The following is a 21,170-nucleotide window of genomic DNA, read 5'->3' on the forward strand; positions in this document are numbered from 1 at the left end:
GAAATATTTTTCAGATACAATGCTACTTTCTTAAAAGTAATCACATAGGGAAAATTTAGTTGGAAAAGATAACATTTCAAAATCTTTTCAGTTTTAACTGATTGTTAGAAGGATTTCATGTCCCCTATGTATCTCTTTGGGGCTTCTCTGGTGGCTCAGATGGTAAAGAATTGGCCTGCGATGGCGGATACCCAGGTTCGAGCCCTAGGTCAGGAAGGTTCCCTATAGAAGGGAAAGGCTGCCCACTCCAGCATTCTGGCCTGCAGAATTCTATACATGACCATACAGTCCATGGGTCGCAGAGTTGGACTCGACTGAGCGACCTTCACTCACGCTCTGGCGGGGCCTCAGCTTCTGTCCTCAGCCAGGACCCTGACACACAGGCGCAGCTGGGCGGTGAATCCCGCATGCAGCTCCTGCACCCACGGCCCGTATCCTGCTCTGTTCCTGCTTGTCTCCTGGACACCTTCACCTAATGCTCCGCAAGCACCATGAGTCCTCCTTGACAGGAGATGCGGGTTTGATCCCTGGGTCAGAATTCCCTGGAGCAGGAAATGAAAATCCTATGGGTGGATTTTCAATCCATGGTGGGCGACAGTCCACAGGGTCTCAAGGAGTCCGGCACGACTGACGACTAAGCACAGCAATTCTACATTAGACCCCGACCCTCCCCTTCCCCGGTAGGCTCTCTTTCAGTTAATCACATCACAATGAGTACAGATACCTGAGTTACACTAGTAATTGGCACCTGCATCTCTACTCCTTTCCTGGCCCCTTGCCCCCAGTCCACATGGTTCTCACATCCTGTGATGCCCGCCCTCATCAGCCCTGGGCAGCACCCCGTCACTGCTGCACTGCCCAGGCTCAGGCCCGCCTGGCTGAGCCCTGGTCCCCAGAGCCGAGTCCTAGGGGCCCCTGGGGCCTCTCCCCCGGCACCCAGTCCACCCTGAGGGCTGGTGCTGGAGTCAGAAAGGAAACGGGAGGGAAGGAGGGGAGGATATGGATGAACGAAGGAATCACGTTACTCGTCCAGCTTCAATCTTGCAATGGTTCCTGATGTTCTTGTTCAGCCCCTCAGTCATGTCTGACTCTTTTGAACCCCGTGGGCTGCAGCATGCTGGGTTTCCCTGTCCATCACCATCTCCCGGAGCTTGCTCAAACACATGTCCATTGAGTCAATGATGAATCCAACCATCTCATCCTCTGTCGTCCCCTTCTTCTCCTGCCTGCAATCTTTCCCAGCATCAGGGTCTTTTCCAATGAGTTAGCTCTTCACATCAGGTGACTAAAGTATTAGAGCTTCAGCTTCAGCCTCACTCCTTCCAATCAATATTCAGGATTTACTTCCTTTAGGATTGTGTGGGTTGATTGCCTTGCAGTTCAAGGGGCTTCAAGAGTCTTTTCTAACACTACAGCCCCATGACTGACAGATAAAACCCCAATTCCTCAGAACAGCCTCCAGGTTCTTTCCAGTCCAGCCCTGCTCAATCCTTCCAACCCTGCCTGCCTCACCTTGGTTGCTCCCCAGCCCACACCCTCTGCCCGGTCCTGAGTGTACCTCCTGGGAGCAGGAGACCTTTCCCACCAGTGACTCCACCTGGTTGTTCCTCCTCCAGCTGCCCCTGGACCTCACCCCTCCCTCGGGCCCGGCTCCTCTGTCACCCCGGGAGCCCAGCCCAAGCCCCACCGCATCACTAGCTCTGACCTTCTGACCCCATCGGGCCAGTTACGTGCCCATCAGAGCCGCCACCCACTGCTCAGAGACACAACCTCTTTTCCGTCCCTCTGAACCCACAGAAGAGGAAGAGCGTGTTTGATCATTTTTATCCCTCGCCTCCTTTGTGACCATATAGAGTCTTCCATACAATCAGCTTCCAACCCATAGAGCATGGGGGTTTCCAGCTCTGCTGCATAGTGGGGCTTCAGGGTAGGAAGATGCTGTTGCTCCCCGTTCAGGGCTAACTGTTGCCCCGCCCTCCATCATGGCCGGGTCAGACCAGCCCCTCCCGCTCTGCCCAGCTCTCCAGTTGTCCCGCCCAGCCCCGCCCCTCCAGCCCAGGTATTTGGGCCCCAGCGCCTCCATCCCTGCCCAGCCTGCTCCTACCGTGCTTGGTACGTGTGGGGTGGTGGGGCCGTGGCACCGGCCTGCCCGACGCAGAAGGCGGTGGGCCTGGTGGGGGCCGGCACCAGGCTGGTTTCCTTTCAGACCAGGTGGAGCGGCAGACGTCACGACGATGTGAGTGTGGATCCTGGCCCCCTGCGCGCTCTTGGGGTCCTGTGAAATGTGTATGCTTCTTACTGGCATGTGCATTGAATGGAGAAGAGCTGTCCCTTAATGGGGATCTTCCCCACCCATGGCTCGAACCTGGAGCTCCTGCACTGCAGGAGGATTCTTTACCATCTGAGCCACCAGGGAAGTCCAATTTCATTATCTATCTAAGCTAATTGAAATATCTCGTCTGTACCAAGTCGTGAGACTGTTAATAAGCAGGCGGATTCTTTACCAGCTGAACCATAAGGGAAGCCCAAGAATACTGAAGTGGGTAGCCTATCCCTTCTCGCACAGCTTTCCGACCCAGGGATCAAAGTGGGGTCTCCTACATTGCAGGCAGATTCTCTACCAACTGAGCAACTAGGGAAGTCCATGGGTCTATCTTATCTTTGTTATATCTTCGTATACCTTCCCTAAAGGTAATAATGAGCTTTCCTGATAGCTCAGTTGGTATAGAATCTGCCTGCGATGCAAGAGACCCTGGTTCGATTCCTGGGTCGGTAAGATCCCTTGGAGAATGGATAGACTACCCGCTCCAGGGTTCTTGGGCCTCCTTGTGGCTCAGCTGGTAAAGAATCCACCTGCAATGTGGGAGACCTGGGTTTGATCCCTGGGTTGGAAAGATCCCCTGGAGAAGGGAAAGGCTACCCACTCCAGTATTCTGGCCTGGAGAATTCCATGGACTGTATAGTCCATGGGGTCGAAAGAGGTGGACATGACTGAGCGACATTCACCTTCACTTTCACGAATACCTTTCTTTGCACTTGACTTGAGTCCAGCTGCAGAAATATGTTTCATAGACCTTGGACTGTTCTCTGCACTTGAAATGTATTTGAGGCTTCCCAGGTGGCTCAGTGCAAAAGAATCCACCTGCCAGTACAGGAGACTCAGGTTGGATCTCTGGGTCCAGAAGATCCCCTGGAGGAGGCAATCCACTCCAGTGTTCCTGCCTGAAGAATCCCATGGACAGAGGAGCCTGGCGAGCTGTAGCCCACGGGGTCATCAAAGAGTCGGACACAACTTAGTGACTAAACAGCAACAGCAATTCTTAATTACACTGCAAATACTGGGGTAGCACTTTATAGCATCACTTGCACAGCGTGAGAAGAAATCCCTGTCTTACTTTGTCAGTATAGGAAATGAATGGTTCTCAAACTGTTCACGTTTCTATTTGAAAAAGGGTGTTTTAGTTTGCTCTCCACCCCTCTCTCTCTTTGTCTTTTTTGGGGAGGGGGGCGCTGCCATAATGATGAAGGCTGGACTGCAGAGTCATGACCTGGTGCTCAGCTCTCACTCTGCTCCTTGGAGCCCGGCAGAGCTAAGCTGCTTTTTAAATCAGCTCTTTCTGGAGCTGGTTTTGCTCCATTCTTTTCCCTGTTTTAAGACTTCTTCCTTGATTCTGGCTGCTCTGCAGGTCAGCCATCACATAGTTTGCTAATTATGCTCATTTTGTGTTGTTTCTCATAACTTTCCTTTGCATTGTTAGCTGAGTGGAGTCTGCAGGGCCTGAACTATCAGAGCAATTCACACCAGCCCTGGGTACAGGACCCTCCCGAGTTCCTGCCTGGGGAGCATGGTGCTGCCTCTGGTGTTCTATCTCAGTGCCCCGGGGAGTGCACGAAGCACCGTTTCCTGTCTGATTTCGGGGCCTGTATCAGCGTGGGCTGTTCACTTATCTCCCGATTGACGTATTTTCTGCAGTCAGAGTATCCTGAACAAACCTCTGGGCCTCACTGCTTCATTCCTTCCTTTTCAGTTTAGCGATTTTACAGGGAGTGGGTATGCGCTCACCTTTAAGGACCATCAGCAACTGTTGTCAGTGGACAAAAAGAACTACCACCAGCATCGCTGTGGCCTTTGAAGACAAGTGCACTTCTGCTTTTTTCTGCATTAGTGTTAAGCTATTGGATACTAAGGCCTGTCCTGGTGGCTCAGTGGAAAGAATCCTTCTGCAATGCAGGAGCCTCGGGTTCAGCCCTGGGTCGGAAAGATCCCCTGGAGAAGGAAGTGGCAACCCACTCCAGTATTCTTGCTTGGAAAATCCATGGACAGAGGGGCCAGGTAGGCTGTAGTCCATGGAGTCACACAAGAGTCAGACATGACTTAGCTACTAAGCAAGAAATTGGATATTAAAGATGGAAGAGAATGTGTGTGGGGGGAGTGTTTCGTCTCCTCTACATTCTTCCTGGCTGGTCTAGAAATTAAATTGACCTAGGACAAATCAATAGCAAAAAACCAACGCCATTGAATTTTGTGCGAACCTTGAAGATATAAGACTCAAGAAGTGACAAGGCAGGCAGCTTTGTGTGTGTGTGAAGATTTGACAAAACAAGGGGTTTTTGCTTGGGGTAGCAAGAAACAGGGTTTGCTGGTTTCTTGCACAGCCTTTTCAGCCTTTCGTTTCCCTCTTTGGCCATAAAGATGTCTCTCTACCTCCTGGTACAGGGACAGCATTTCCACGTGGAGATTTATTTTCAGCTTTCAGGGGAAACAGAAGAAGGCCAGAGTACACTTTTTGCACCAGCTGTTTCTCAAGTCTCTTTACTTCAGAGCAATCGATGTGCTGCCGTGGAGTGTTTTGGGGTGAGCTGCCCTGCACGCCATCAGGAATACAGATTACCTGGTGCGTCCCCGTCCTCATCCAGGGAGCAGAAATCGGGAGCTGACGCAGGGCCCGGAGCGGGGCTGCCAGCCTGCAGGCCCTGCGGCTTCGCGCCCTTTCCTCGGGCTCACCTGCTTGTTTCTCCCACGTCGCTATCTAGGACTGACGCTGCTTTCTGTTGAAGAACTGGGGATCTCTCAGCTGTCATCCCTTCCCACCATGCACAGAAAGGCCCTGAACCCTCACGCACTCCCTCCCCTCCCCACAGTGTCCTGTTCTGGACCGAACGCCCTCCGTGGCGGGGCTGTTGACCTCTGAGGCCGGGCCCTGGAGGTGGAAGTGGGCACATCCCAAGCCCTTGTCCTGAGTGGGGTGAGCAGGCCCTGGGCCTGGGCACGGGGCCCTGGATTCGGGCTTTGGCACAGGTGGAGGTCCCATAGGAGGAGGCCTGGGCGTCCAGGGGTTTGTCTTTGAGGCTTTCATGCTTCTTTGTACGGGATATACTTGTCTTTTATCTCAAGGCTGGGGTCTTTCTCTCTCTTTACATAATGTTCAACTTGTGTAACTGTGCTTTTGGATTGATCATTTTGAATGATTCTTGTTATAAAATCGTACCTATAGGCCCCAAACACACCGAACAACCTAGAAATGGGAGCAAAAGCCAACAGCTCCTTCCCGACCCTCCCAGGCCGTGTCCCAACACACTGTCTGTGTCAGCAGCGGGACTCAGCCGTGTTCATGTGTTAGAAGTCCACAGGGGGGTCTGAGGCCCCGAGGAAACCGAGTTTTGTGCGTGTACCTGTTTGCTCGTGCAAGCAGAGCGTCAGTGCTAACAACAGTTAAGAGCAGAGTGAGACGTGGTCGACCTGTGGCCTGAATTTGTGTGACACTGATTTTAAATCCATCCTTTCAGCCTTGCCACCATGGATGTGCTGTCAGAAGCAAACGGCACCTTTGCCTTGACCCTTCTGAAAAAGCTGGGTGAAGACAACTCGAAAAATGTGTTTATCTCGCCCCTAAGCATCTCCTCTGCCCTGGCCATGGTCCTCGTGGGGGCCAGGGGCAACACCGCAGCCCAGATGTGCCAGGTATGTTCGGGAAGCCGGTTCTGGGCGGCGGCCGATGCTCTTTCTTTGGCCTGTGAGCCGGTGTCCGTGATCTGAATCCCAAAGACCTCACTCGACAGACAGGCCTCGCTCTCCTGTAGTCAGGGCGTACCTCACTTGTGCGTTTTTATCTGTTTTTTTTTTTTTTCCCAGACGCTTTCTCTAAACAAGAGCAGTGGGGGAGCTGAAGATATTCACCAGGGTTTCCAGAACCTTCTCAGTGAAGTTAATAGGACGGACACACAGTACTTGCTCAGAACCGCCAACAGGCTTTTTGGAGAGAAGACTTACGATTTCCTCTTGGTAAGTCATACTCCCGATTGCCCGAAGCAGATAGAGACCGAGGTCGTGTGGAGACGGGAGGCGGGCCTTGTGATGCAGACAGGCCTTGTGGGCTGAGACCCACACGGAGGGCGGGGTGTGGGACCCCAGTCACGACCTCACACTTCCTGGAACCATTTGGTCATTGCCTGTAGGACCATATATATGCGTTAGTATACTGTGTCAGTGTTTTTCTTTCTGGCTTACTTCACTCTGTATAATAGGCTCCAGTTTCATCCCCCTCATTAGAACTGATTCAAATGTATTCTTTTTAATGGCTGAGTAATACTCTATTGTGTATATGTACCACTGCTTTCTTATCCATTCGTCTGCTGATGGACATCTAGGTTGCTTCCATGTCCTGGCTATTATAAACAGTGCTGCGATGAACACTGGGGTACAGGTGTCTCTTTCAATTCTAGTTTCCTTGGTGTGTATGCCCAGCAATGGGATTGCTGGGTCATATGGCAGTTCTATTTCCATTCTTTTAAGGAATCTCCACACTGTTCTCCATAGTGGCTGTACTAGTTTGCATTCCCACCAACCGTGTAAGAGGGTTCCCTTTTCTCCACACCCTCTCCAGCAATTATTGCTTGTAGACTTTTGGATCGCAGCCATTCTGACTGGTGTGAAATGGTACCTCATTGTGTTTTGATTTGCATTTCTCTGATAATGAGTGATGTTGAGCATCTTTTCATGTGTTTGTTAGCCATCTGTATGTCTTTGGAGAATTGTCTATTTAGTTCTTTGGCCCATTTTTTGATTGGGTCGCTTATTTTTCTGGAATTGAGCTGCAGGAGTTGCTTGTATATTTTTGAGATTAGTTGTTTGTCAGTTGCTTCATTTGCTATTATTTTCTCCCATTCTGCAGGCTGTCTTTTCACCTTGCTTAGAGTGTCCTTTGTTGTGCAGAAGCTTTTAAGTTTAATTAGGTCCCATTTGTTTATTTTTGCTTTTATGTCCAAGATTCTGGGAGGTGGGTCATAGAGGATCCTGCTGTGATTTATGTTGGAGAGTGTTTTGCCTATGTTCTCCTCTAGGAGTTTTATAGTTTCTGGTCTTATGTTTAGGTCTTTAATCCATTTTGAGTTTATTTTTGTGTATGGTGTTAGAAAGTGTTCTAGTTTCATTCTTTTACAAGTGGTTGACCAGTTTTCCCAGCACCACTTGTTAAAGAGATTGTCTTTTCTCCATTGTATATTCTTGCCCCCTTTGTCAAGATAAGGTGTGCATAGGTGCGTGGATTTATCTCTGGGCTTTCTATTTTATTGCATTGATCTATATTTCAGTCTCTGTGCCAGTACCATACTGTCTTGATGACTGTGGCTTTGTAGTAGAGCCTGAAGTCTGGCAGGTTGATTCCTCCAGTTCAATTCTTCTTTCTCAAGATTGCTTTGGCTATTTGAGCTTTTTTGTATTTCCATACAAATTGTGAAAGTATTTGTTCTAGCTCTATGAAAAATACCATTGGTAGTTTGATAGGGATTGCATTGAACCTATAGATTGCTTTGGGTTATATACTCACATTCACTATATTGATTCTTCCGATCCATGAACACGGTATATTTCTCCATCTATTAGTGTCCTCTTTAATTTCTTTCACCAGTGTTTTATAGTTTTCTATATATAGATCTTTTGTTTCTTTAGGTAGATATATTCCTAAGTATTTCATTCTTTTCATTGCAATGGTGAATGGAATTGTTTCTTTAATTTCTCTTTCTATTTTCTCATTATTCGTGTATAGGAATGCAAGGGATTTCTGTGTGTTGATTTTATATCCTGCAACTTTACTATATTCATTGATTATCTCTAGTAGTTTTCTGGTGGAGTCTTTAGGGTTTTCTATGTAGAGGATCTTGTCATCTGCAAACAGTGAGAGTTTTACTTCTTTTCCAAGTGGATTCCTTTTATTTCTTTTTCTGTTCTGATTGCTGTGGCCAAAACTTCCAAAACTATGTTGAATAGTAGTGGTGAGAGTGGGCACCCTTGTCTTATTCCTGACTTTAGGGGAAATGTTTTCAATTTTTCACCATTGAGGATAATGTTTGCTGTGGGTTTGTCATATATAGCTTTTATATGTTGAGGTATGTTCCTTCTATTCCTGCTTTCTGGAGGGTTTTTATCTTAAATGAATGTTGAATTTGTCAAAGGCTTTCTCTGCATCTATTGAGATAATCATATGGCTTTTATTTTTCAATTTGTTAATGTGGTGTATTACATTGATTGATTTGTGGCTATTGAAGAATCCTTGCATCCCTGGGATAAAGCCCACTTGGTCATGATGTATGATCTTTTTAATGTGTTGTTGGATTCTGATTGCTAGAATTTTGTTAAGGATTTTTGCATCTATGTTCATCAGTGATATTGGCCTGTAGTTTTCTTTTTTTGTGGCATCTTTGTCTGGTTTTGGTATTAGGGTGATGGTGGCCTCATAGAATGAGTTTGGAAGTTTACCTTCCTCTGCAATTTTCTGGAAGAGTTTGAGTAGGATAGGTGTTAGCTCTTCTCTAAATTTTTGGTAGAATTCAGCTATGAAGCCATCTGGACCTGGGCTTTTGTTTGCTGGAAGATTTCTGATTACAGTTTCAATTTCTGTGCTTGTGATAGGTCTGTTAAGATTTTCTATTTCTTCCTGGTCCAGTTTTGGAAAGTTGTACTTTTCTAAGAATATGTCCATTTCTTCCAAGTTTCCATTTTATTGGCATATAATTGCTGATAGTAGTCTCTTATGATCCTTTGTATTTCTGTGTTTTCTGTTGTAATCGCTCCATTTTCATTTCTAATTTTATTGGTTTGATTTTTCTCCCTTTGTTTCTTGATAAGTCTGGCTAATGGTTTGCCAATTTTGTTTATCCTTTCAAAGAACCAGCTTTTGGCTTTGTTGATTTTTGCTACGGTCTCTTTTGTTTCTTTTGCATTTATTTCTGCCTTAATTTTTAAGATTTCTTTGCTTCTAATAACCCTGGGGTTCTTCATTTCTTCCTTTTATAGTTGCTTCAGGTGTAGAGTTAGGTCATTTATTTGACTTTTTTTCTTGTTTCTTGAGGTATGCCTGTATTGCTATGAACCTTCCCCTCGGCACTGCTTTTACAGTATCTGAGAGGTTTTGGATTGTTGCATTTTCATTTTCATTTGTTTCTATGCATATTTTGATTTCTTTTTTTATATCTTCTGTGATTTGTTGGTTATTCAGCAGCGTGTTGTTCAGCCTCCATATGTTGGAATTTTTAATAGTTTTTCTCCTGTAATTGAGATCTAATCTTAATGCATTGTGGTCAGAAAAGATGCTTGGAATGATTTCAACTATTTTTTTAATTTACCAAGGCTAGATTTATGGCCCAGGATGTGATCTATCCTGGAGAAGGTTCCGGGTATGCTTGAGAAAAAGGTGAAATTCATTGTTTTGGGGTGAAATGTCCTATAGATATCAATTAGGTCTAACTGGTCTATTGTATCATTTAACGTTTGTGTTTCTTTGTTAATTTTCTGTTTAGTTGATCTATCCATAGGTGTGAGTGGGGTATTAAAGTCTCCCACTATTATTGTGTTATTGTTAATTTCCCCTTTGATACTTGTTAGCATTTGTCTTACATATTGCTGTGCTCCTATGTTGGGTGCATATATATTTATAATTGTTATATCTTCTTCTTGGATTGATCCTTTGATCATTATGTAGTGTCCTTCTTTGTCTCTTTTCACAGCCTTTGTTTTAAAGTCTATTTTATCTGATATAAGTATTGCTACTCCTGTTTTCTTTTGGTCTCTATTTGCGTGGAATATCTTTTTCCAGCCCTTCACTTTCAGTCTGTATGTGTCCCTTGTTTTGAGGTGGGTCTCTTGTAGACAACATATATAGGGGTCTTGTTTTTGTATCCATTCAGCCAGTCTTTGTCTTTTGGTTGGGGCATTCAACCCATTTACATTTAAGGTAATTATTGATAAGTATGACCCCGTTGCCATTTATTTTATTGTTTTGGGTTCGAGTTTATATACCTTTTCTGTGTTTCCTGTCTAGAGAAGATCCTTTAGCATTTGTTGGAGAGCTGGTATGGTGGTGCTGAATTCTCTCAGCTTTTGCTTGTCTATAAAGCTTTTATTTCTCCTTCATATTTGAATGAGATCCTTGCTGGGTACAGTAATCTGGGCTGTAGGTTATTTTCTTTCATCACTTTAAGTATGTCCTGCCATTCCCTCCTGGCCTGAAGAGTTTCTATTGAAAGATCAGCTGTTATCCTTATGGGAATTCCCTTGTGTGTTATTTGTTGTTTTTCTCTTGCTGCTTTTAATATTGTTCTTTGTGTTTGGTTTTGTTAATTTGATTAATATGTGTCTTGGGGTGTTTCTCCTTGGGTTTATCCTATTTGGGACTCTCTGGGTTTCTTGGACTTGAGTGATTATTTCCTTCCCCATTTTAGGGAGGTTTTTAACTATTATCTCCTCAAGTATTTTCTCATGGTCTTTCATTTTGTCTTCTTCTTCTGGGACTCCTATGATTTGAATGTTGGGGTGTTTAACATTATCCCAGAGGTCTCTGAGATTGTCCTCATTTCTTTTAATTCGTTTTTCTTTTTTCCTCTCTGTTTCACTTATTTCTATCATTCTATCTTCTACCTCACTTATCCTATCTTATGCCTCTGTTACTCTACTGTTGGTTCCCTCCAGAGTGTTTTTGATCTCATGTATTGCATTATTCATTATATATTGACTCTTTTTTATTTCTTCTAGATCTTTGTTAAACGTTTCTTGCATCTTCTCAATCCTTGTCTCCAGGCTATTTATCTGTAACTCCATTTTGTTTTCAATATTTTGGATCATTTTCACTATCATTATTTGTAATTCTTTATCAGGTAAATTCCCTATCTCTTCCTCTTTTGTTTGGCTTGGTGGGCATTTATCCTGTTACTTTACCTGATGAGTATTTCTCTGCCTCTTCATTTTGTTTTTATTGCTGTGTTTGGGGTGTCCTTTCCATATTCTGGCAGTTTGTCGAGTTCTCTTTATTGTGGAGTTTCCTCACTGTGGGTGGAGTTGGATGGGTGGCTTATCAAGGTTTCCTGGTTAGGGAAGCTTGTGTTGCTGTTCTGGTGGGTGGAGCTGGATTTCTTCTCTCTGGAGTGCAATGAAGTGTCCAGTAATGAGTTATGAGATGTCAATGGGTTTGGAGCAACTTTGGCAGCCTGTATATTGAAGCTCGGGGCTATGTTCCTTGTTGCTGGAGAATTTGCGTGGTAAGTCTTGCTCTGGAACTTGTTGGCCCTTGGCAGGTGCTTGGTTTCAGTGTAGGTATGGAGGTGTTTGATGAGCTCCTATCAATTAATGTTCCCTGGAGTCAGGAGTTCTCTGGTGTGCTCAGGAGTTGGACTTAAGCCTACTGCCTCTGATTTTCAGTCTTATTCTTACAGTAGCCTCAAGACTTCTCCATCCATACAGCACCAATGATAAAACATCTAGGTTAATGATGAAAAGTTTCTCCATGGCAAGGGACACCCAGAGAGGTTCACAGAGTTACATGAAGAAGAGAAGAGGGTGGAGGGAGATAGAGGTGGCCAGGAGGAGAAGAGGGGGAATCAAAAGGGGAGAGACCAAGCTAGCTGGTAATCACGTCCCTATGTGCTCTCCACAGTCTGGACTGCTCAGAGATGTTCATGGAGTTATACTGAGAAGGGAAGAGGGAGGAAGGAGACAGAGGTGGCCAGTAGGAGAAGAGGGGGAATCAAAAGTGGCGAGAGCAAGCTAGCCAGTAATCACATCCCTACGTGCTTTCCACAGTCTGGATCCCTCAGAGATGTTCACAGAGTTACGCAGAGAAGAAAAGAGGGAGGAAGGAGACAGTGGTGGCCAGGAGGATAAAGGGGGGAATCAAAAGGAGAGAGACAGATCCAGCCAGTAATCGGTTCCCTAAATGTTCTCCACCACTCAGAACACACAAAGAGATTCACAGAGTTGGGTAGAGAAGAGAAGGGGGAGGGAGGAGATAGAGGTGACCTGGTGGAGAAAAAGGAGCATCCAAAGGGAGAGAGCTGTCAAGCCAGTAATCTTGCCCCCAGGTAAAAATGGGTACTGAAGATTGGGCTCTTAAAGGTACAAAATTGATAACAAATACCAAAAAGCAAAGATTAAAAATCAAGAGTAGAGGTTGGATTCTCAAAAATACAATATTAAAGGACAAAAAAGTCACAAAAATTATAAAATATATATATATATGAAGTTTCCTTTAAAAAATGTGGTCTTTTTTATTGCAAAGTAATAGTAGGTTATAAAAATGAAAATTAAAGGAGTAATAGAGGACTTAAAATAAATTTTTTTTTAATTTAAAGGATGATAATAGTAAAAATATATCTAGGACTTTCTCTGGTGTTGTTGTGGACAGTGTGGGGTCAGTTCATTTTCAGATAGTTCCTTGATCCGGCTTATACTTCCCACGATCTGCAGGCCCCGTCCTGTGTTTTCAGTGCTACCTGCAGGGTTCTGATCCATTGCACCTGTCACTTCCAAGGCAGTGCCCTCTGTTTAACTTCTTCTATTTGCTGGTCCCTTCAGTGTCTAATTTCTGCCCTGACACAAGGGGACAGTGGTGGACACTTTTTTAGGTTCACTGGTTCAGTCGTGCTGTGGGGAGAGAGGGATGCTGAAATCAAATATCACTGGTGTGTGTGGAGAGTGCTCGCCGTGTCTCGGCCACACTGGGTTTGCCCCCGCTCACGGCGTGTGTGCTTTCCCTGTCTACGCTGCTTAGGCTCTAGGTTGCCCTGCCGGGAACTGTCTGAGGCCAGCCCTGGGCTGCATGCACCTCCCAGGTCTAAGCCGCTCAGGTTTGGGTACTTGGATACTCTTCAAAGGCACAGACTTGTTTGGGCCTATGTTTTGTGCCCTTCCCAGGTCCAAGCAGCTCAGGTGACCAGGTGCTTGGTGAGCAGTCGCCCCCAGTTGAAGGCTGCAACTTATTGCCTCCCCCATCCCTGCTGCTCCGTTTTCTGGGTGTACAGTGGGTGCGCCTTCTCAGGTGTGCCGTGTGTCTCTTCTGGGGAGCTGATCTCTGGCTGTGACCCTCCCGGCAGATGTTGACTGTCCAGAATCCCGAGAAGTCTTGGTTAGCAACGAAGCCTGCTTGCGGTTTGGTAGAGGATGCCTCTCTGGGGCCGTGATTGCCCCCTTCTGGGTCTGGCTGCCCCACCTGCTGTCTCCATGGGGGATGGGCCGGTCCACAGCCGGCTAGCTCTAATCACTCCTTTGTTTCTGTGAGCGGGCCTGGCGGTGTCTTAGGTTAGAGCTTTTCGCGGGGTAGCTATCCCACAGTCTGGTTTGCTATCTCAAGCTAGTCCCCTCAGACTGTCCTCGGGGCATTCAGGCCCGGTCCTTACTCTACTCAGTGCAGCCCACACCTCCCTGCCCAGCCCCCACTGGCTAGTGGCGATGCAGGCGTCTGCACTGCTCCTCCGCTTGTAGTTACCATTGGGCACGTAATCTGTGAGTTTTAATTATTTATGTATTCTTCCTCCCAGTTATGTTGCCCTCTGAAGTTCCAAAGCTTGCCACAGACTCTCCAGTGAGAGTGTTCCTGGTGTTTGGAAACTTCTTTTTTAAGACTCCCTTCCTGGGATGGATCTCCGTACCTACCTCATTTGTCTCTCTTTTTATCTTTTGTATTTTTTTCTGACCTCCTTTCGAAGACAATGGGCTACTTTTCTGGGTGCCTGATGTCCTCTGCCAGCATTCAGAAGCTGTTTTGTGGAATTTACTCAGTGTTCATTGTTCTTTTGTTTTGTTTTGTTTTTAATATAAATTTATTTATTTTAATTGGAGGCTAATTACTTTACAATATTGTATTGGTTTTGCCATACATCAACATGAATCTGCCATGGGTGTTCACATGTTCCCCATCCTGAACCCCCCTCCCACCTCCCTCCCTGTACCATCCCTTTGGGTCATCCCAGTGCACCAGCCCAAAGCTTCCTGTATCCTACATCAAACCTGGACTGGCGATTCATTTCATATATGATATTATACATGTTTCAATGCCATTCTGCCAAATCATACCACCCTCACCCTCTCCCACAGAGTCCAAAAGTCTGTTCTATATCTGTGTCTCTTTTGCTGTCTCGCATACAGGGTTATCGGTACCATCTTTCTAACTTCCATATATATGTGTTAGTATACTGTGTTGGTGTTTTTCTTTCTGGCTTACTTCACTCTGTATAATAGGCTCCAGTTTCATCCACCTCATTAGAACTGATTCATATGTATTCTTTTTAATGGCTGAGTAATACTCCATTGTGTATATGTACCACAGCTTTCTTATCCATTCGTCTGCTGATGGACATCTAGGTTGCTTCCATGTCCTGGCTATTATAAACAGTGCTGCGATGAACATTGGGGTACAGGTGTCTCTTTCCCTTCTGGTTTCCTCAGTGTGTATGCCCAGCAGTGGGATTGCTGGATCATAAGGCAGTTCAATAGAACTGGAAAAACTGGAAATATCCAGTTTTTTAAGGAATCTCCACACTGTTCTCCATAGTGGCTGTACAGTTTGCATTCCCACCAACAGTGTAAGAGGGTTCCCTTTTCTCCACACCCTCTCCAGCAATTATTGCTTGTAGACTTTTGGATCGCAGCCATTCTGACTGGTGTGAAATGGTACCTCATTGTGGTTTTGATTTGCATTTCTCTGATAATGAGTGATGTTGAGCATCTTTTCATGTGTTTGTTAGCCATCTGTATGTCTTCTTTGGAGAAATGTCTGTTTAGTTCATTGGCCCATTTTTTGATTGGGTCATTTATTTTTCTGGAATTGAGCTGCAGGAGTTGCTTGTATATTTTTGAGATTAGTTGTTTGTCAGTTGCTTCATTTGCTATTATTTTCTCCCATTCTGCAGGCTGTCTTTTCACCTTGCTTAGAGTGTCCTTTGTTGTGCAGAAGCTTTTAAGTTTAATCAGGTCCCATTTGTTTATTTTTGCTTTTATTTCCAAGATTCTTGGGGGTGGGTCATAGAGGATCCTGCTGTGATTTATGTTGGAGAGTGTTTTGCCTATGTTCTCCTCTAGGAGTTTTATAGTTTCTGGTCTTACGTTTAGATCTTTAATCCATTTTGAGTTTATTTTTGTGTATGGTGTTAGAAAGTGTTCTAGTTTCATTCTTTTCCAAGTGGTTGACCAGTTTTCCCAGCACCACTTGTTAAAGAGATTGTCTTTTCTCCATTATATATTCTTGCCTCCTTTCAAAGATAAGGTGTCCATAGGTGCATGGATTTATCTCCGGGCTTTCTATTTTGTTGCATTGATCTATATTTCTGTCTTTGTGCCAGTACCATACTGTCTTGATGACTGTGGCTTTGTAGTAGAGCCTGAAGTCCGGCAGGTTGATTCCTCCAGTTCAATTCTTCTTTCTCAAGATTGCTTTGGCTATTTGAGCTTTTTTGTATTTCCATACAAAATGTGAAATTATTTGTTCTAGCTCTGTGAAAAATACCGTTGGTAGCTTGATAGGGATTGCATTGAACCTGTAGATTGCTTTGGGTAAAAATATGGAACGCTTCATGAAATTGCATGTCATCCTTGCTCAGGGGCCATGCTAATCTTCTCTGTATTGTTCCATTTTACTATATGTGCTGCCAAAGTGAGCACTCATTGTTCTTTTGATGAATTAGTGGGGGAGAAAGTGGTCTCCCCATCCTATTCCTCTGCCTTCTTAGGAAATCCCAAGAAAAGCATTGATATTTAGAACATTATTTTGATATGGAATATAAGCTCAAAAGATGAGAAATATTTGTCAGTTATTTCATACTGATCAAGTATCCAAGAATCCAATACCAATTGCAATGTATAATTAGATATTCCTTTAGTTTGTTTTTTGACTGGTCATTACTTACTAAATAGTATTTTAAGAAGCAGGCACTTGTTTTCAGATGTGTTTAAAAGCTGTTGAAATCACCAAGGGTATGATGAGGTATTGACTTGTAGGTGACCACTTTGCTTCCAGACCATTTTCTTAGACTGAGACACTGACGTCTTTTCCAAAAGCCCCAATTAAGAAGTGGAGCAGTAGGTTGGCAGAGCCTGAATGATGTGAAGGTTCTATGAAATGAGACACCGGGACCACAACATGCAGGGTCCACGGTGTGTGGAGAAATCAACCATGTGACATCAGACAGAGCCAATTCTCCTGGTCCTCAGAGCACCTCTGAGACGTAGCTACTGCTGCGTCCTTGCTTCCAGGGGGCAAGGAAGCCAGAGAGACGCAGCGCCTTTCCAGGGTCACACAGCAGTGAAGCCGGGACGTGTGCTGGCGGCGGTGTTGCCGCAGTGCCTCTCGTGAATGGCTGTGTTGTTGTTGTTTGGTCGCTAAGTCGTGTCTGACTCCTTGCGACCCCGTGGACTGTAGCTCACCAGGGTCCTCTGTGCATGGGATTGTCTAGGCAAGAATACTGCAGTGCGTTCCCATTTCCTTCTCCAGGGGATCTTCCCCACACAGACATCAAACCCTCGTCTCCAACATTAGCACACGGATTCTTTACTACTGTGCCACCTAGAAAGCCTGTGATTTTACTCAGTTATTTATTCAATGTAGCTGAAAACTAAGAAACCGGATTGAAGGTTAATTCCACACATTCGTTTGTACATTACACAAGTAACCGTCAAATGATCAGTGTTGAGGTCGGCGTGGTGAAGAAGTAAGCTCTTGGTGTTGTCTGTTTCTGTAGCCATGTGATTCTGTCATTCCGTCTCTCCTAGTCTTTCAAAGATTCCTGCCGCATATTCTACCAAGCAGAGATGGAAGAGCTGGACTTTGTCAGCGCTACGGAGGAGTCCAGGAAACACATAAACACCTGGGTAGCCGAAAAGACAGAAGGTGAGGACATATCACTAATTCTGTTTGCACAGTATTTGAATCAGTCTTATTTTCCACAAGTTTCTTACCAAGACCATCAAATGTAAACAGAAATGGCTTTTTTCTCTAAAGAACTGGAAACTTTCAAATCCACTTCTGAAATATAATCAGTAATCAATTTCTCCAGCTTTCCCCCTCCTCATCAATATTTGGTGCACCTCTTCCAGAGCAATCACACTTTGACTTTTGGCTGTTGCTGTTAATGTTCATATAGTCTGCCTTTTCACAAAGGGTGGCAGGAAGGTTTGGATCGGGCTCCACCTCCCTGCCTGTGCAGCAGAGCGCGTGCTCTGCGGGTCGCTGAGCATCACTGCAGGACACGCAGTCAAGCCCTGGTCCACCTGCGCTTCTTCGTTTTCATGCTCTGCACACTGGCTTCGGCCTCTCCCCTTCAGGACAGTCCCCTCACATTGTAGACCGAACATTCCTTTTTCTGTCGCTGTGAACTATTCTGCCCTATTATTTGTTCATTGTATGTGTTTTATGAAACTCATGGTATTTTCTGAGCAGAGACTTTAAGGTTTTTGTTGCTGATTTTGCTTTAGGGGCCAGGCTCCCTGTATGGGTTTCCCTGGTGGCTTGGATGGTAAAGAATCCATCTGTCAATGCAGAAGAGACGGGCTGGATCCCTGGGTCAAAAGATCCCCTGGATAAGGAAATGGAAATCTGCTCCAGTATTCTTGCCTGGGGAGCCCCATGGATGCAGGAGCCTGGTGGGCTACAGTCCACGGGGTCACAAAGAGTGGGACCCAACTTAGCGAGTAAACAGACAACTCCCTGTTCGTGGTTGTCTGGGGGATGGGGAGCCCTCTGGTCTGTGCACTGACTCCTCCAGGGGGCGGACCAGTGAGTACTGTGCCCAGCAGCTCCACCAGGAAACCCTGTTAGCTAACTGGTTCTTTAAATCTTCTTTGCAGATAAAATTAGAGACTTGCTCTCTGCAAATTCAGTTAACCCCATGACACGTCTCATTCTCGTGAATGCCATCTACTTCAAAGGAAACTGGGACAAACAGTTTAACAAAGTGCACACCAAGGAAAGGCCATTCAAAGTCAGCAAGGTGAACAAGAATGTGTCATAAAGTGAAGGAGGTTGTTGGAAATGGTCCCTGGGGTCCCCTTTCTTTACGGAGCCTTCCAGGAGGCTGACCTCAAGGAACTTGTGCCTCTTGTGGCCTTGGTGGCCCAGATGTGGATGCGGGCACACCCTGGCTTCCTCTCCCCCTGCTCCTCCTCTGCTGTATCATCAGGGGGAGGTCCATGCCATGGGTGTTCTGTCTTGTATCACACATCCCACGGGGCAGCTCGCAGGTCTCTGGCCTTCCTAGAACCCCCAAGATCCAGTTCAAACTCCAGACCGTGACTGTGACGCTCCATGGGCCTGGATCCTACCGTCTGTCCCTCTCCCGTCAGGAGCTACCTACGCAGATGCCTTTCTCTGCAGGGCCGTCCAGAAGCCTCTCTAGTGGTCTCCCCAGCCCAGGTTCCTGGTTCCTGTGTCCCTCCTCTGAGCTCTCACAGAGCCCGTGGCCTCTCACAGTGGCCCTGATGTCCCAGAGCCCCTTGGGCCCATGTGCAGGACCAGGGAGGTTACTTGGAAGTTTTCCTGAGGACCGTGGCTGGGCTGAGAGTGGTGGGGGTAGGAAGCACAAGTCAGATTGTTTGTATTTTTTTTTAATAATCGTATCTATTTATTTTGGCTGTGCCGGGTCTTCTTGCTGCAGAGCCTTTCCTGCAGCTGCCATGGCAGAGGCCCTCTTGGCTCGGTGCTTGGGCCCGTGGGCTAGAAGCCCCTGGGCTGCGGGTGTTCCCGAGCGGGGTGGGGCCTGTGCCTCCTGCACTGGAAGGCGGGTTATTTACCCCGAGCCACCAGGGCAGCCCTGTTGTCTTTAAAACTAGAGCCAACACGGTGGTTCGTGGGTCAGCTGTGGGGCGCGAAGGACAGGAGCCCAGGGCTCTCCAGGGTGTGACGGCGGGATGAGTGGTGTCGCCATGAGCAGAGATGGGAAGGTATAGATGGAGCAGGTGGAGGGGAACACGAGCCGCCAGTGTGGGAGCCGACGTGGAGGCTCCTTTGCGTCCAGATGCAGATGTCAGGTAGGCAGGAGCCGGGGGAGAGGTCCATGTGGAGCCCTCCTGGGTCAGCAGGAGAACAGCAGCCTGAGGCCTGAGTGCTGGGAACCAGGGGTGGGAGCTGGAGCCGTGAAGATGAGCTGACGACGCGGAGTTGGAGTGGGTCTGGTAGACATGACGGAGTGTGTGGGTGCAGGTGGACGGCTCTGATGACTCGTCCAGCACGTCCACAGGTCTTGTTTCAACTTAACGTTTATCCATTTCTTTTATAGAACGTGGAGAAACCTGTGCAAATGATGTTCAAGAAGTCCACCTTTAAATCGACCTACATTGGAGAAATAAGCACCCAGATTCTGGTGCTTCCCTACGTAGGCAAAGAACTGAACATGGTCATCCTGCTGCCCAGTGAAAGCACGGACTTGAACACGGTAACCAGCCAGCCGTGGCCCCATGGGGTCTCATCAGGATTCCTGCTGGGCACTGGGCTCTGGGAACTCGTGTGCAGCCGGCAGGCTGCCCTGGGCCCACAGGGCGCAATGTGTGGGTCACAGCGGAAGGTCCCTGGGGCAGCGCTGCTGCAGACCCTGAGATCTTCTACCTTCTCCTCCAGGTGGAGAAGGCCCTGACCTACGAGAAATTCGTCGCTTGGACGAAGCTGGATGTGATGGACGAGGACGAGGTGGAGGTGTTCCTGCCCCGCTTCACGCTGGAGGAGAGTTACGACATGGAGTGTGTCCTCCGAGACCTGGGCATGACCGACGCCTTCGAGGCGGCCCAGGCTGACTTCAGCGGGATGTCGTGCCAGCAAGACTTGCACCTGTCCAAGATCGTGCACAAGTCCTTCGTGGAGGTCACTGAAGAGGGCACGGAGGCCGCGGCCGCCACAGTGGCCAGGATCACCCCGAGAATCCTGAGGATCGTGCCCCGGTTCTGTGCCGACCACCCCTTCCTCTTCTTCATCCAGCACGGCAAGACCGGGGCCATCCTGTTCTGCGGCCGCTTCTGCTCGCCGTGACGAGGTGGTGGGGCCCCCAGTGCTCCTCACCGCTCTTCCCGATCTCTGAGAAGAGCTGAAACCCAGGTGACCTTGGCGAAGGTCCACAAATAAAGGGCTGATCGAGACCGCCTGTGTGTTTGTCTGTGTTGTGTGTCTGTGTGTGTGTGTGTCTGTGTGTGTGTGTGTGCGCGCGCCTGTGTATTCTCGTGTCCCGTGCCTTCTCGGAGATAAAGCTGCCATTGGAGGCGGGCGCTCGGTGGTCCCGTCAGTGGGGAGCACTGGCTGCCTGCTCTCTGGGTCCTCCCTCCGCCCGCCCCGTCCAGGCCCTCAGGGAGAGCGCTGTCTGCTCCGGGCCTGGAAGGATGAGCGGGGCTTCACTGTCTCCTCTGCTCAGTGGCCCTGCTCCTGAGACCAGAGCGAAGCAGAGGCTATGGCAGCCGCAGGGAGGGGGAGCAAGCCTCAGAGACCAAACGTGAGCCCTCCATAAAGCAGCAGAAGAGGGGAGGGCCGTGGACCCAGACCAGGAGAAATCCATCCCCGAGCCACTGTGTCTGCACTGGGGGTCTGTGGTCAGAGGCATGTTCAAGTGCTTGACCGTGCACACTCCTGAGCATGCTCAGTTGCCCCCAGGGTCAGAGATGAGCAGACAGGTCCTGTTCACGAGATGGGGGCGTTTCGGACCACATCATGGATGCACACTGGGTGACTTTCCATCTTGCCGCTGGTACTGGAGATAAAGAGGCAGCTAAGGTTTCAACCAGTTCATTCTAAAGGAGATCAGACCTGAATATTCATTGGAAGGACTGATGGTGAAGCTGAAGCTCCAATACTTTGGCCACCTGATGCGAAGAACTGATTCATTTGAAAAGACCCTGATGCTGGGAAAGATTGAAGGTGGGAGGAGAAGGGGACAAC

The 21,170-nt window shown here is 47.3% G+C and overlaps 1 protein-coding gene and 1 non-coding gene across 3 annotated transcripts; one reads left to right on the forward strand and one right to left on the reverse strand.

Moving 5' to 3' along the window:
• Positions 1-5,797: 5,797 nt before the first annotated feature.
• On the forward strand, positions 5,798-20,273 carry LOC129647387 (serpin B6-like). Of its 2 annotated transcripts, none has more exons than XM_055574519.1 (6): positions 5,798-5,962; positions 6,134-6,283; positions 17,030-17,147; positions 18,104-18,256; positions 19,544-19,686; positions 19,869-20,273. In XM_055574519.1, exons 1-6 carry the CDS (start codon positions 5,798-5,800, stop codon positions 20,271-20,273), a joined length of 1,134 nt encoding a protein of 377 aa, XP_055430494.1. The 2 variants fall into 2 exon arrangements, with proteins under 2 accessions (XP_055430494.1, XP_055430492.1); XM_055574517.1 differs by having other exon boundaries at positions 18,104-18,246; positions 19,531-19,686.
• On the reverse strand, positions 15,817-15,922 carry LOC129648171 (U6 spliceosomal RNA). Its single transcript, XR_008712752.1, has one exon. It is a non-coding gene; the product is annotated as a U6 spliceosomal RNA (small nuclear RNA).
• Positions 20,274-21,170: the final 897 nt, after the last annotated feature.

The sequence above is a fragment of the Bubalus kerabau genome, chromosome 3 (assembly GCF_029407905.1).
Source record: "Bubalus kerabau isolate K-KA32 ecotype Philippines breed swamp buffalo chromosome 3, PCC_UOA_SB_1v2, whole genome shotgun sequence".
Lineage (NCBI taxonomy): Eukaryota > Metazoa > Chordata > Mammalia > Artiodactyla > Bovidae > Bubalus > Bubalus kerabau.

Excerpts from the sequence above, each read along its gene's own strand:
- LOC129647387 (XM_055574517.1), top strand. The coding sequence starts at position 5,798 with ATGGATGTGCTGTCAGAAGCAAACGGCACCTTTGCCTTGACCCTTCTG. Across the intron at positions 17,148-18,103 it reads GGTAGCCGAAAAGACAGAAG|ATAAAATTAGAGACTTGCTC; the intron begins GTGAGGACATAT and ends TCTTCTTTGCAG. Across the intron at positions 19,687-19,868 it reads AAAGCACGGACTTGAACACG|GTGGAGAAGGCCCTGACCTA; the intron begins GTAACCAGCCAG and ends CTTCTCCTCCAG.